At 41.2% G+C, this 15,573-nt stretch overlaps 2 protein-coding genes across 2 annotated transcripts in view; one reads left to right on the top strand and one right to left on the bottom strand.

Moving 5' to 3' along the window:
- CD96 (CD96 molecule) overlaps positions 1-15,573 on the bottom strand; it is a 73,836-nt gene that overhangs the window by 40,997 nt on the left and 17,266 nt on the right. The window contains exons 5-6 of the mRNA XM_014460649.2: positions 5,186-5,276; positions 2,407-2,595 (exon numbers count right to left, since the gene is read on the bottom strand). Of these exons, the coding sequence (XP_014316135.1) occupies positions 2,407-2,595; positions 5,186-5,276 (280 nt within the window). The remainder of the gene's footprint in view (positions 1-2,406; positions 2,596-5,185; positions 5,277-15,573) is intronic.
- Positions 10,349-11,312, top strand: ZBED2 (zinc finger BED-type containing 2). The gene has a single exon (XM_023758713.1). It carries the CDS (start codon positions 10,349-10,351, stop codon positions 11,000-11,002), a length of 654 nt encoding a protein of 217 aa, XP_023614481.1. The 3' UTR covers positions 11,003-11,312.

Raw genomic sequence — 15,573 nt, 5'->3', positions numbered from 1 at the left:
TTCCCTCTCTCATTCACTCTCACTAAAATCAATGAAAAAATATCCTCAGGCGAGGAATAACAAAAAAAGTATTCATTATTTTCTAATCTTAAAAATAAATATACTTCAAGAAAATGAGAAGATATGCTACAGACTGGGAGGAAAATATTTGCAAGAGCACATCTGATAAAGGACTGTTATGCAAAACATATACAAAGAACTCTTAAAACTCAACATTAAGAAAACAAACTATTTGATTAAAAAATGGGCCAAACTTTTGACACTGAACCAAGGAAGATATACAGATGTCAAATAAGCATATGAAAAGGTGCTTCATATCACATGTCACCAGAGAAATGGAAATTAAAAAAATGAAATATCTCTACAGAATGACCAAAATCTAGAACACTGACACCAAACACAGATGAGGATGGGGAGCAACAGAAACTCTTACTCATTGCTGGTGGGAATGCAAAAGGATACAACTACTTTAGAAGACAGTTTGGTGGTTTCTTACAAAACTAAACATACTTTTACCATACAATCCAGCAATTGTGTTTTTTGGTATATAGTAAAGTAATCTAAAACTCATGATGGCATATAAATCTGCATATGAATGTTTATGGTAGCTTTATGCATAGTTGCCAAAAGTTGGAGGCCAACAAGATGTCCTTCAGTAGATGAATGTGGTACAAGCATACAACGAAATAGTATTCAGTGCTAACATAAAAAATTGAGCTATCAAGCCATGAAAAGACATGGAGGAAACCTAAATGCATATTACTAAATGAAAGAAGGCAATCTGAAATGGCTACATACTGTATGATTTTAATATAACATTTCAAAAAAGCAAATCTATAGAAATAGTAAAAAAAGCTCAGTATTTGCCAGGGTTGGTTGGGTGTGGGAGAACAGGGATGAATAGGTGAAGCACAGAGGATTTTTAGGGCAGTGAAATGATTGTATATGATACTATAATGATAGGTACACATTATTATACATTTGTCCAAATGCACAGCACCAAGAATGAACCCTAAAATAAGCTATGGACTTTGGATAATTATGATGTGTCAATGTAGGTTTCCCAATTGTACCAAATGCATATTCTGGTATGTGATATTGATAATGAGGGAGAAAATGCATGTGTGTGCGGGGGTGGGGGTGGGGGTGTATACCAGTGATGGCAAACCTTTTGAGCTCGGCGTGTCAGCATTTTGAAAAACCCTAACTTAACTCTGGTGCCGTGTCACATATAGAAATTTTTTGATGTTTGCAACCATAGTAAAACAAAGACTTATGTTTTTGATATTTATTTTATATATTTAAATGCCATTTAACAAAGAAAAATCAACCAAAAAAATATATATATATATATATATATTATATGGAGAGAGAGAGAGAGAGAGAGAGAGAGAGAGAGAGAGAGAGAGTTATAAGAGGGATGGGGATGGTGCTACTGTCCCAGTATCAAATAGGCACTTGTTTCTGAATAGTGGGGAATGAACTTGCACGGAGATATCCATATACCTTTGCTGGTTAAGGATCCCAGGAACCAACCGCCTGAATTTGTGACAGGACTGGGAAGGACCCAAGATGCAGACTGAATCAAAGGGAAACTCTTTTCCTCATCAATTATTCTGGTTTTTATGAGTATGTTATAGACTATAATACTTCTGAAAATAGGAAGGTGGTAAAGATGTTAATAGTCCTTCAGAGTTTATTAATGACTTGCAAATCTATTTAAGTTTTATAGGCATTACTTTACTATTATATATGCATATTTGATGGTTGTCATTACAAATTTCTATTTTTATAAGTAATCTGTTGTCACAGTGTTTGTCGAAACATGTGTTCATCTCTTTTATGTGGTAAAATCTTCATTATTTTATCTAGTTAGTCAAATGTTGAAATATGTAGAATGATCCTACATATCAATTTTGTCATTAAAAATCTTCTTTGTGCCAGACTCTGCTTCAAATCAGGGGTACTAATGGAAGTAAAGTATTTATATTTTATACATGGTTTAGCCATTGTGCTATATGTATTTGAATGTTTTTAGCAATCCAGAAGGAATTTTTGGATTTTTAAAAAATGCTAAATGATCATCTCTCTTGATCATTAATATAGTAGTGTTAATGTCAGTTAGTTAAGAGTTATTATTAATAGAATTTGCCAAGAAAATGTTCTCTATTCACCTGAAATTCTTGAAAACATTCTTGAGTCAGCTTTTTATTTAAAGAATACTTTTTCAGTAGGGAACCATTTGTCAAAAAATGTTTGCTACTTTGAAATTTAGTAATTTTGAGTTGTGTAGCTAGATTAAAATATCATGGAAATAATGAGTATTCTATTTGCTCCAATTAGAAATGCTCTGAACTTATGGCAGTCTTGGCCACCCCTTGTCGACCTGATTAACAGACTACTCACCCAAGGAAAAAGTGATCTTTTCAGATGAGATATTCCACATTTTATTTCCAGGCACTGGAGTCTGAGCCATACACCAGATGGTCAGGTTGTTTGTTTGGGCTGGTTCATTGCCATACACCCTTGTGAAAACAGACTTTATGTTCAAAAATCCACTTTTGTCTTTTCTCTCTTCATTTGTAATGTATATTTCTACAGGACGAATAAGAGCAAGATTAGTCACTCACATTGCTGGCATGAGCCATACCATGATGCCAAGGCCTAGCGGGAGACAGTTTGGTTTATGGTAAAGGAGAGTTTAAAGGTGTCCAATGGCGGTATCTGGGCAGTGAGGGTGTGTTCCAGCAGGCCCAGAATTAACTGGAACTGTTTGCTGAGGCTGCTGCATGACATTGGTCCATGGTCGAGATGTGAAATGAATTAAGAGCAGCGGTTCTCAACCTGTGGGTCGCGACCCCTTTGGCGGTCGAACGACTCTATCACAAGGGTCGCCTAAGACCATCCTGCATATCAGATATTTACATTACGATTCATAACAGTAGCAACATTACACTTATGAAGTAGCAACGAAAATAATTTTATGGTTGGGTCACAACAGGAGGAACTGTATTTAAAGGGCTAGAAGTTGAGAACCACTGATTAAGAGGATTGTTTGGATTGTAACCAGGGCCCAGGGGAATTTGAGGGCTCTGCTGTGGAATCTGGACACACATCAGGAATATGCCTAAGTGATCAGGAAACTATAAAATGACCTCAGCTGAAACTCTGAGGTGCTCTGTGCCATATCAGTGGTTCCCCCTTCCACAGGTCCCCTTTACAGAGGGAGGACAGAGGAGCCCATGCCCGACGGCACTGGACCCCTTGTTGCAAATGTACATGTCATGCATATCTTTATTTTAATGGTGTTGCTTATTGTTTCCTTTTCCTGCAATAAGCTGCAGATTTATAACCATTGTCATGTTGGGTCCTGTGAGTCTTCTTTAGAAATAAAACCCTGTTTAACTGCCACTGTTAGTCCAACTTCTAAACAGCACACATGGCAGCAGGGATTTAATGTAAAACTGTCTGTCATCGTAGGCTATAACTTTCTGAACACAGCATCTTTACATTAAAGGCTCTCCATGCTAGTTCTGAAGTTATTACTGGCCAAACTCATAACTAAATGTAGTTATATGCTGGTAGAACTCTGACCACATCATCCGGCCTTATAGTTGGGAGTGTAATTATAACTGCACAGAAACTTCATTTCTCTAATATCATTTTCTCCTTAATTCCAGCTAGCCTTGTCCAACCTAATATTGCTATGGCTCACTTGTCTCCTTTCAACCAGATCCTTCTACCTGTGCACATACTGCACGTCCACTCTTCAATCATTAAGCCCTTAGGACGTTAGGTTCTGGTTAGCATCAGACTTCTGTCTTAAGAACAAAGCCTCAGGTCTGTCAACCATGAGAGCAGAGTTTCTGCTAAACTCAAGATAACATCTTGACCTCAGTTATGTTTTAGCCCCAGGCCCAGGAGAGCGGAACAACCCTACCACTACCAACCACATCCTCATGAAATCAGACAGGACGATGCCATGCAACATCGGGACCTGATGCAATGATCATCTCCTCCCTTTGCTTTGGCTCCGAGGAATCAGTAGAGCCCAGGACCCCAACTCCCTTAGCCACCTTGACTAATAATTCCCCCCCTATATAATTAATCTATCACCCAGAGGTCATTGGAGAGCCAGGTTTCAGAGTACTGGCTTACCTATGCCTCTGGGCTTGGTGCCAATTCCCTAAATAAACCTTTACTGTACTTTCTTTGCTGAAAACTACCATTCACATCCTATTGGGCTTTGATGAGTAGGCAAACCAACCCCTTTAGTTTGAAGTAACATAATGGACACATCAAACAGGGCTTATTTAACAGGAGAACATATCTATAATGACATTTAACAGATATTATCAGGATTGCATCCTGTCATTATGGTGAGTGAACTGGTTTTAAAGGGAACTAATAACAAAACCAATAGTAGTTTCAAAATGAATCAAGTGCATTAACACAATGATTCATGAACACCAACTTTTAAGTTCATTATTTAAAAAAAATAATGCAGTAACTGTGTGGTTCAGTTACTGTTGAAAATATGTTGCACGTTGAGGAGAAATGACTCAGGAGAAAGGCTATTGTGCCACGCAGGGGATGGCTGGGATTGTTCCAGCAAAGGTGGTCATGTTTATTACCTGTGAAAAATATAGCTTTGTGTAGTCTCACCTGAGCTTATTTCAATGTGTTCCTGCCCCAGGAACTTTTAATCCTCCAGGTGAGCATGTTCCTTGTCACGGAGCCAAGTTCTCTATGTGCACTTCCTCCAGTGCCCTCCCTCCCCTGCCCCCCACTCCACCCAGGTCCTTGTAAGAAAATGTAGAAATCACTCATTTATTCACTTAAAGCAGTGGTACTAAGTTAATTGAATTATATGAAATTATTACTAAATGTATGTCGAATTAAACTTTTTGCCCTCATCTAAAAGTTCTGCTTTTACTAACAGTGAAATAAAACATTAGTGTTTATATATAAGTTGATGAAGTCAAGTGTATTTCTCACATCCTGGGAAATGATACCCCCATCCTCTTGGAGGAGCCAGATGAGTATCAGAAAGTGGCATTTAAAGTGGCTGTTTTTTTTTGGAATGGGAATTGTCCTTAAATGCCAAGATAAACTTAAGCAACCTCAATTTCTATTGTTCTTTGTTTTCTTTGCCAAACCCATTTCCATTGAATGATTTCCTTACCTTCTCTTTCACCTTGAGGAAAACTTCTGTCTATAAACCATGTGAGATTTGCTGTAGGAAATACATTCCTCAGTGAGCAGGTAAATGTTCTCTGGGTGTAAATACAAGACACAGAAGAATTATTTGCAAGTTCAGAAGTAAGGAATACCCCTTACATCTCCACCAACCCTCACAAAAGGCAAATTGGCAGAAAACATTTTCTCCACTTTTAACAATGCCATGTTTTAAGAGGTTGTGTGAAAATTTGAATTACAAATAGACTTTCTCTTTATAAAGATGTTATAAATTAATGGCTAGAATCCAGGACAATACTGGTGTTGCAAATCTGGATTATTGGTTTTGTAAAAGGAAAATCACAGCTCTGCACAGGCAGAATAAAATAGTAGTAAATGGAAATGAAAAGATAGAAGGAAGAAGCTCTAACAGGCAGAGGCCAGAGAAGAATATTCTGTTAGAATAGATGCTACACTTTGGTTATTTCCATTCCCCAAATAATATAATGTAGAGAGCGGCTACAAGGTTTAGACAGGTTCAAGCCTTGGACTAATGAGAGGGCACAGTCCTCTCATGGCAAAGCCACGTGCAAGTCCCAGCTTGAAGGGCAAAGCCCTCCCAGCACAATTATAGCCAAAGGCTATAATTGTAAGCTTGCCCTCATGGTCTGAACCTATGGTCCCAGGTGGCTGAGTCATGTAGGCTGCGGGATGTGTAGCAAGTGCTGCCAAAACAAAGCTTGATAGAGTTCAGGTGCATGTAATTGAGTAGATTCCAACCCCCCCCCACCCCCCCACCGCCCCCCCCCCAGAACATTGTAAACATCTTGACCACGCCCTTACTTTGTCTCCTGGGATCTGGCTATAAAATAAAGATTCGGCTTGCAGGCTGTGGCACTGTCTCTCTGAGAGCAGCGTCCCACCTAGTCCCAGCTTTATTCTCTTGTCTGTCTTCTTTAATCCTTCCACCTCCCTCCCCCTCAGGTTTACCCCTGGCCATGCTGAGTGCAGCACAATATAAAATATTATTTGTAGCAGTGGCCACAGAAACCCTTTACTATAAGTATCTCACTTTTGACTTATAGAGAGTTTTCCTTAATCCATTTTCATTTTATTATATTAATACTATAGGATAGGAAAGATACACCTTATTATTGTCACTTGACAGATGGGAAAACCAAGGCACAGAATCACAGACTAGCTAAAGGGTGTGGGATGTAGTTGATAGCACAAATTGGGAACTATATTACCTCAATTTCAGTCCAAAATATCTCCTGGTAAAACACATTGTATTGAAATAAGAGAGAAATAGAAGAACAGGTTGTTTATGTCACAAAACTAGAAAGTTTAGAGGTAGGATTAGTTATGTTTTATTTTCAATACTGTGTTTGTTCTTTGTGAGATGGTGGTTTCTTCAATAGCTTGGTGAAAATGTCCAATAAGACTTATTGGATCCTCATTATTTTATCTGAGATACTTAAAAATAATAATTCCATTTATAATTACTTGTTTCTCATCAAGAGATGTGTGTAGTTTTACATATTACCAGCCCTTGTTTTTAGTTCTCAAATATTTCCCAATTGATGAATATACTAGTTAACTAATAAAGAACTGTTAGCTGTATGTGATGCTCAGCGTGCCAATTTCCCCTCAGACTAGTTAGTCCCAAAGAGTCTTGACCTTCTACAGAGCTGAGAAACCGAATTTAAACATACTAAGTTACATTTCTCTGGTGAGATCCTACTGAGGTGCAGTGTAGCATACCTCAGTATGTCACTACAAAAATCTCAAGGAAATATGTAAAACTTTCAGAGGAATTTATCTGTTGTGTATCCAAGATGGGCAGGATCAAACATTGCAGCTCCCATTTTCCCACTCATTCAACACTTGACAGTGGAGATACATGCAGGGGCAAGAATGCAGATCTGTGAAATTGCTTCACTTTCTGTCCTAAAAAAATCAAAAGTAAAATAGGTCCCCTAAAATATATTCCTATTAAGTAAAGAAAAAAGAATTCAGTTTATTTAATCCAATAAAATGCCAAAGATTGATGATTATCTCTATGATGTTAAAGTTATAGGAAATGGAGTATTATTATATCAACTAGAGGCCCGGTGCACGAAATCCGTGCACGGGGTGGGGGGTGTGGTCCCTCAGCCTGGCCTGCACCCTCTCCAATCTGGGACCCCTTGGGGGATGTCCAACTGCCTCTCACAATCTGGGACTGCTGGCTCCTAACCACTCACCTGCCTGCCTGCCTGATCACCCTTAACCCCTCTGCCTGCTTGCCTGATCGCCCCTAACTACTCCTCTGCCAGTCTGATCACCCCTATCTGCCTCTGCCTTGCCCTGAACCCAGGACTCAAGATTCTCTCCCTCTGGTCAGCCGCAGGCACCCAGGACCGTGGGGCGGGTGGCTTGTACCTCTCCCGGGCTGCAGCCCCAGCTGCTGGCACCCGGGACCACAGGGTAGGTGGCTTGTTCCTCTCCTGGGCTGCAGTCCCAGCCACTGTCTTTATTTGGAAACTTCTACTTGGTCCAAATGAGTATGAAAAAAACATGTTACATTTAAAAAAATAAGAAGTAAATATGCACAAAAGTCTACATGCACACACATACAAGCACACACAGAGACCTGTTCCTCTACTCTAAATTAAATCATTCGCTCACTCTTTGTGTGCCTGTTGCCTCAGTGAGACAAGCCAAATCATTGATTTCCCCAACACATTATTCTAAGTCCACCTGGAATAAGTGAGGAATAGCACAAAGAATTGTGTAATATGTGCCAAATGTATTTGGAAATTTCTGTAGGAGTTCAGAGAAGAGTGAAATCTGAAAGTAACTTAGAGAACAAAGTTGAATTTTGTGGACAGGGAAGAGATGAGACTACAGGTGGTCTCTGTTGAAAAGTAGTGGGGAATTCACAAAGCTGGGCGGATGGAATGGGTTTCTAGGCCAGATGTGAACTGGGAACATTGTCCTGGAAGCAGAGGGAAGCCAGTGGATGGTTGAGAATTATGAGATTGAGGAGTCAGGAGAAATAGTTCTAAATCTGGCTATAAGACTGACCGTTTCCTTATTTCCACAGATGAAATACTGAAATGGTGACCATTTGTCAGTTAACCCATAATTAGTTTCCCTAAATTTGGACAAGACCTTTTCCAAAGGGCTTTGCAAAGAATCACTTTGAAAACATTTAGCTTCTTAATCTAGAAAGAAAAACCTTAAAAGAAAATTTCCCTATGTCTTTACCAACTCTTCATTCCTATCTGGAGTCTTCCTCCCCACCTTCACCCCCTTCCTTTTCATTTGGAATTTTTCTCTCAGGTTCTATTTGTTTTTTTACTCTGCCTATTTCTATCTTTTCCCTATAACTCAGTTATTTTCTTCCTATTTCTTCTTGGCAGATTTTTCACTTATTTATAATAGGAATGAAAATATATTTTTTGCTTAAATTGTTATTATCCCTTTATTCTACTCCAAGTGAGAGAAGGAGCTAATCACATTTCCACTTTTCCAATTCTAGTTACATTATATAATATAAAGCAAATCCAAATTTTTTCTCAATTGGCTATATCTATTTGAACTGGGGTGTTTTCTTTTATTTAATCTTCCCTTTCCTGTAAGTTCTTTGGCTTTTTACTTACTGAATTTACATCTATAGTTCCTAAGCCAAATTCAGACTCTTGGTCTGACAATTGGGCAAAATATTTGAAACCATAGATGCCCTTGAGGCATGTGGCTTCTGTCCACATTCACCCCTTTCCCATTAAATCTCCTTGGCTTGAAAGCTAGATGATCTAGTCATCTGGAAACGGAACTACGACGTGTAGGTGCTGGATTCGCTCTTTTACTACATGACATTTGCCAGGAACATCTCTTTAGTGCTGGAAGGGGCAGAGAAAAAGTTTGCATTTGTGTCTGTGTTGCAGAAAAACCCACAGGCAGGGACACACCCATTTGGGAACAAGGCTCCTCCGAAAGTAGGAGGGAACAGGAACTGGAGGTACCTCCTCTGGGGCAGGAGTCAGCTAATAACTAACTATTCAAGGCACACAGAGCACTCACCCTGCACGGGAGCCACTGGAGACAAGACCAGAGCCTCTGGTGCCAGTAAGTAACCACTTGTGGCTGGTGGGTGTTTCCCAGCTGTTGGGGGTGGCAAAGCTTGATGAATAAGGCTCTCATTCCCTTCAGAAATGACCCAAATAAGGAATCAGAGGTCAGGCTGCTTTTAAAATGTAATATGATTTTCATTTTTTAAAAACCCTTAAAATATAGTAAATAAGCGAAACATCTGGAGTCAGCTGCTGTCAGGAAGGTCTTACCAGCTGTTGGCTTTGCAGGTGATGGTGCCGGGGAAGGTGGAGCGTGCTGAGCTGCTTGCCCAGGACCACAGGCGACACTGAGCCTGTGGAGAAGTTCCACCTGTTCCTCTTCCGTGCCTGCCAGCTCCTCCCGCTGAAAACAGCTAAGCCTGATGTTCCGATTTCTTAGAATCCCGGCCTCAGAGGACTCTGGAGAGATAAGCTGACCTCACACTAGGAAGTTTATTATCCGGACCCTGGCAGGCCTTGTTGCCGCTGACTGCTTGTTGCAACAGTGCCTGGGAAGCATAAGTCTCTCTCACATCAGCATCTGTCCTTGCTTGCTGCTACCCACACTGAGAGAGACCTGGGGAAGCCCCAGCCTTGGGCGTCCTGAACAGCCTGGACATTGAGGCTGTTCATCCTACCTCCAAACACATTTTACAGGATCTAGGAGCACAGAGACAGTGGAAGCAGCCGGGAGAAAACCTAAAATTTTCAACATTCAAAGACACCGTGGCGTGGTGGATGTAGATGGAGAACACTGAGTGGCCTAAACAGCTTTGCAATTGTTGCACTAATTTGCTTTGACTCTGGCTTTGCCAAGGAGGGATCAGCACATCCGGAGCACAGAGGGAATGTGCAGGGGAGCCTCAGAGGCCATTTTGCTTGGCTCTGACTCACCCTGACTCTCCAGTGAAGCAGAAAGGAGAAAACATCACACCAACCAGGTGTGGCCAGCCTTTGACCATTACTGTGAAACCCCAAGAGTTGCCACAGTTCCTTTCCAGGTACGCAGTTAGCCTTAGTTGTGGTTCAACTGAGACTTTTAGCTCAAGGAAAGCTGTAGAAGAGGAGACAGTATGAGGCGGGAAGAGGAGGAAGAGGAGAGAACCGGGATGACGGCAAAAGGGGAGTTACCGATGAAGGAGGAGGAGGAGATCCATGACATGGGAGAACTGGTTGGCCCTTTTGTGAGTGCCATACCCACCCCAGTGCCCCACAACAAGGGGACCCGGTTTTCCGAGGCCTGGGAGTATTTCCACCTGGCTCCTGCTCGTGCTGGGCACCACCCCAACCAATACGCCACTTGCCGCCTATGTGGCCGGCAGGTGAGCCGTGGCCCCGGGGTGAACGTGGGCACCACAGCCCTGTGGAAGCACCTGAAGAGCATGCACAGAGAGGAACTGGAGAAGGGTGGCCATGGTCAGGCAGCACAGCGCCAGGACCCGAGGGGCCAAGGGCCGCAGATCCCCATGGGCATCGAGGGCGAGTGGGCCAGGCTCCTGGAGCAGGTGGGGGCCCTGGCTTTATGGGCCAGCCAAAGAGAAAAGGACCTTCTCAGGAGGGAGAGGGCAGTGGAATGGCGGGAGAGGGCTGTGGAAAGGAGAGAGCGAGCTGTGGAGGAGGTGGAAAGGGCCATCCTGGAGATGAAATGGAAGGTGAGGGCAGAGAGGGAGGCCCGCCAGAGGGAGACAGACCAGCTGGCAGCAGCTCACCCCTTCCATTTTGTTTAAACCGGGCTTGGGGAAATCTGTTCTGAAAACACTGACTTCAGATTCCTAGCAAAGAGCCATTTTAGTTCCAGCTTAAATATACAGCAAGGCAATCTAGTGGGATTTTGCTTTTAGGAGAAAGCTAGCATACTATGTGTTAATATCAGCAAGTTCTGAATTAAGCAAATGTTTAACTATAGGGTTCCTAGTGTTGTACTGATTAAAACTTTAAAATACACTGAGTAAATATAGAGGTTGTGTCACACCGTGGGTCTGTGAGTTGTTCTAGGTCATAATGTACCAGCCTGTCAGCACTGATGAGTGAAAATACTGGGATGTATGCCTCCCACTTGATTTTGGTAAAGCTGGAGGTTTTGACAGTTGAGGCTGGTCCGGTAGCTGGAATGTGCCTGCCTGGCCAGTCCCACCAGGAGCAGAGCTGGGGCTTCCTGGGGCCGCGGTGTTTTGCATGCATCTGGCGGTGATTTGAGAACTGGATACAAAGCTTGTTCTGTGGAACTGAGCAGTGGAAGGACAAAGAAGCTTGAGCCTGAGGTCTCCAGACCCTTCCGATGTATACCTTTTTCCCATTGTGGCAGTGCTATGACACCTGCTTATATTAAAGCTGTTCCATCACTCTAATCTGTCTGAATCTTGTCTTTTCAACAACTTAACACAGAAATGATTAATGCATAAGTAGTGCAGAGAGAATGAAAGACTTAATAACTCATTTGAATTAAATATTAAGAATAGAGAACATAGCCAGTTTGGCTCAGTGGATAGAGCATTGGGCCATGGACTGAAGAATCCAGGGCTTGACTCTGTGGTTGTAGGCTCGATACCCGGCCCTGGTTGGGGCACGTGCGAGAGGCAACCAATCAATGTTTCTCTCTGTGTGTCTCTCCCCATCCCTTCCACTCTCTCTAAAAATCAATGGAAAAATATCTTCGGGTGCGGATTAAAGATATAGATGACATAAAAATGTATTCATAAATAGTTAAAAATGTAATCTAGTCTCATATTAAGGTCTGTTAAGGGAGAAGGAGTTAGTGAAGAAGAGATGAAAGAAAGCCAAAAAGAAAAAGAAAATGATAGATGGGTAAATAGAAAAAATATGGACCAGAGGCAGAAAAGTTAAAAAGAAAGAAAAAGGGATAAAGAAACATGAAAAGATGAGAGAAGAGAGACAGCTCCCTAGGCAAAATTCACCACAGGAAGATAAGAGACCATGGCTGTCAGGGAGAGTGAAGGACAGAACATTTTGTTAAATTCTGAGGTCAATTTTAATGAGTTCAGTTGCTTTTATTTTCTTTCCACAGAACACACAGACCACTTGTCCATTTGAGCAGTAAGTTTTGGATTTTATCCCTACCTCTGAAATGCTAACTGCATATCCATCCATTGTTCTCAGAGTTTTTAAAACTCTTCATCATTCAATTTTCAGAGATGTTTTGAAGAAAGGGTGACTAATAGTCCATAGGAAGAGAAAAAGTCCCTGCGTTGCTAAAGATATGCCTAAAATGTTAACTCAGGAATAGAATAAAATCAAGGTGGAAATTACTCTGGTCTTTGAGCTAGTCCTGACTGTTGCTTTGGATGATTTTTTAAAAAACAAAAAACAAAAAAAAACTGGGCTGGGAATAGGGAAAACAGAATGGTGAAAGCTGGGAAAGATAAGAGGAGATTAAGATGGTAGCATTTCATTATTTTGTAGGTAGTCTAAGCACTCTGTGGGCACTGTGCTTCCTGAAAGTGGATAGACTCCACCAGCAGCTCTAACAACCAGATACGTCTTCCCTGTGAGCTGCTTGTGGAACAAACACAGTTCAAACACCAGGCTTGTGAAAAACCCAGGCTGTGATGTAGTCCTGTAAATCCCTTCCCCTCCCCTCTCCCCTAGAAACCTGACTGATGTTAAGGATTTCACTTCCCATGTGGTTTCCCCACTGGGTATGGTTGCCCTCTGAGGCCTTCCCCAGGTGGGGTGAAAGCTCAGGCCCTCACCACTGCAAGGATGATGGTGGCTGGCAGACTCATGCCCATACATTTGGACTCAGAGACTTATTGTGCTACAATATGCTAGAAAAAAAGAAAAGGGGCCTCAATACCTAATCTTACACACACACACACACACACACACACACACACACACACGGAATGTTTCTTAAGAAGGTCAAGGAATCCCCAAAGATTCAGGCTTTTACAAAACCAAAATATCAAATTCTGTAAACAGCAACTAGAGCTTTCCTTTCCAATATGTGCTTTTAGGTTATGGTGTCTGTTTTATATGGTTCTTATTATTCTTTTCTTCCTTAGGCATGTTTAAGCCCAACTGCTTTTGTTTCCTATGTTTCATGTTAGGTAGTTTTCTTTATATTCCCCCCCCCCCCTAAATTTTTTCAAATATAACAAAGGTTAAGAATGACAAGAACATGACCTATGGAGATGACTGAGTCAAAGTATGAAGCACAGGCCTAAAGAGAGACATGCGACTTGCGGAGAGACTGCATTGTTGAGTCAACTCTGGAATTTTCGTGCGTCTCTCTTGTGCCTTCATTGGAGCTGGGTTAGAGGGCCAGGGGATCTGGGCTGAGGGGCTCATTGGCTCAGCATCTTTTGCTCTAATGTAAAAATCTGCTACGTGGTGGGGCCCTGAAGTTTAAGCTGAAGGTCCCTTTTCCATCTCAGCTATGAAGGGAGGCTCTGTGCCATATTGGAACTCTGGTGGAACCTCCCTCTCAGGAACACACAAGAATATCCGTCACAGGTGTGACACATGGACACCCTGGCCTGTCTAAGCCTGAGAGGCATCACGGTTACAATAATTTGGGAACTTTTCTATCTTACAGGAAAACTACATTAGCCATAAACTTTATAACTTTAGCCCTAGCCAGTTTGGCTCAGTGGATAGAGAGTAGGCCTGCGGACTCAAGGGTCCCAGGTTCGATTCTGGTCAAGGGCATGTACCTTGGTTGCGGGCACATACCCAGTGGGGCATGTGTAGGAGGCAGCTGATCGATGTTTCTCTCTCATCGATGTTTCTAACTCTCTGTCCCTCTTCCTTCCTCCTTGTAAAATATCAATAAAATATATTTAAAAACTTTATAACTTTAGTAACGCTGGAAAAACTACTCACAACTGACCAAATGCCCATTTCTCTAACACTGAGCGCTGCTTGTGTAGTAATATGTAGCACATAGTAGGCATTTCACATGTTCATGTTGACTTAGAGTTAATTCCTAAGGAATGAAGGGAGGGCATAGAAAATTACCACTGCCAAATACCTATGGTAGCCAGATGGCAGATACTTTGCATATGTGCTCCCATTTGATCCATACTTCACCCTGGTGAGGTTGGGATCAATGATGAGGAAGCTAAGGAAATGAGATTCCAGGGTCGAGTCAATAAGTGATGGATAAAACTTTAACCCAGGTCTATCAGGTTCCACAATCTATGTTCCATTTTTTCATTATCCCACACTGTCTCAATCACATAGTACATTTATGAATATAAATGCAGAGGAAGAAATGGGTGAAAGAGAGTGAGTGAAAGATAAATACTGGGAAGGAAAGAAATATTCCTGAGACATTACAGTGTGCCATGTACTTCATTACTGTGCATAAATTTAATTCACCTAAGAACTTTGAGAAATATGTATTATGACCCTAATTTTAGAGGTGAGTTGGCTGAGACTCATGGGGTTAATTACTTGGTGAGGATATGTAGTTAGTAAGTGGTCTAATAAGGATTTGACAGTAGTTCTACCTGCCCCTGGAGCTGACTCCTTTAACTGTACCACCTGGCCTGGATGTGGGCATGCTAAATTCTCACCCCAGCTTGGCCCTTTAGTAGTGACTCAGCCAGTTGTTCAGACTCTCCAGGCTTCAATTTCTCGTCTTTAAAATGACAGATACCCTACCTTTTTTTGAGACTCGCTGGCAGGGTTTTACAGAGTTCATAACTTATTGAAAATTCAATGGGGATTATAAGAATATCAGAGTGAGGAATCATTAATATTTGGCAAGATGTTAAAAGATCCATAGACAAGCCATGTCCTGTAGCTGGTTAGATGGATTTGTTGAGAGTTTATTCACTAATTCCTCAGGAAGTAAGTTTCTCCTGTTTTCCCTCTCAGCACCTAGGCAAGCTTGGTACAGAAGAGGAAATTTGATAACATGTAAGACAAAGTCCTTTTTTAAAAAATTGGAATTTTGGGGTCCAACTTTATGGTTACATATCTAATTGAGTAATAAACACTGGTACCAAGAACCTACAAGAAGTCTTTATAAGAAACAAAATACCTACCAAATATAATACCACTAGATTATTGGTTTTATTTAAATTAATGAAATGAAGTCCACTGATAAAATTTGGAATTAATTGTGACAGAACAATTTAAAATAAATATTTTCCTATATGCTCAGAACTTCAATAGCAATGATCTAAAAGACTAATACATAAAATCAGCAAAAGACACAAATACTTGATATATATATATATATTTCATCTAAAACCATCCCACAGAGCCTGAGCTATAATTCAACTGTCAAATTACATGGCTGATATTCAGCAGGACTAGAAATCATAAGTAA

This window comes from Myotis lucifugus, unplaced genomic scaffold (genome assembly GCF_000147115.1).
Source record: "Myotis lucifugus unplaced genomic scaffold, Myoluc2.0 scaffold_137, whole genome shotgun sequence".
In the NCBI taxonomy this organism is placed as follows: domain Eukaryota; kingdom Metazoa; phylum Chordata; class Mammalia; order Chiroptera; family Vespertilionidae; genus Myotis; species Myotis lucifugus.
Note: the sequence above shows the minus strand (reverse complement) of the source record. Positions and strands in the feature narration are given on the sequence as shown.

What these genes read in the sequence shown, in the direction of transcription:
- ZBED2 (XM_023758713.1), top strand. Translation starts at nt 10,349, where the DNA reads ATGAGGCGGGAAGAGGAGGAAGAGGAGAGAACCGGGATGACGGCAAAA.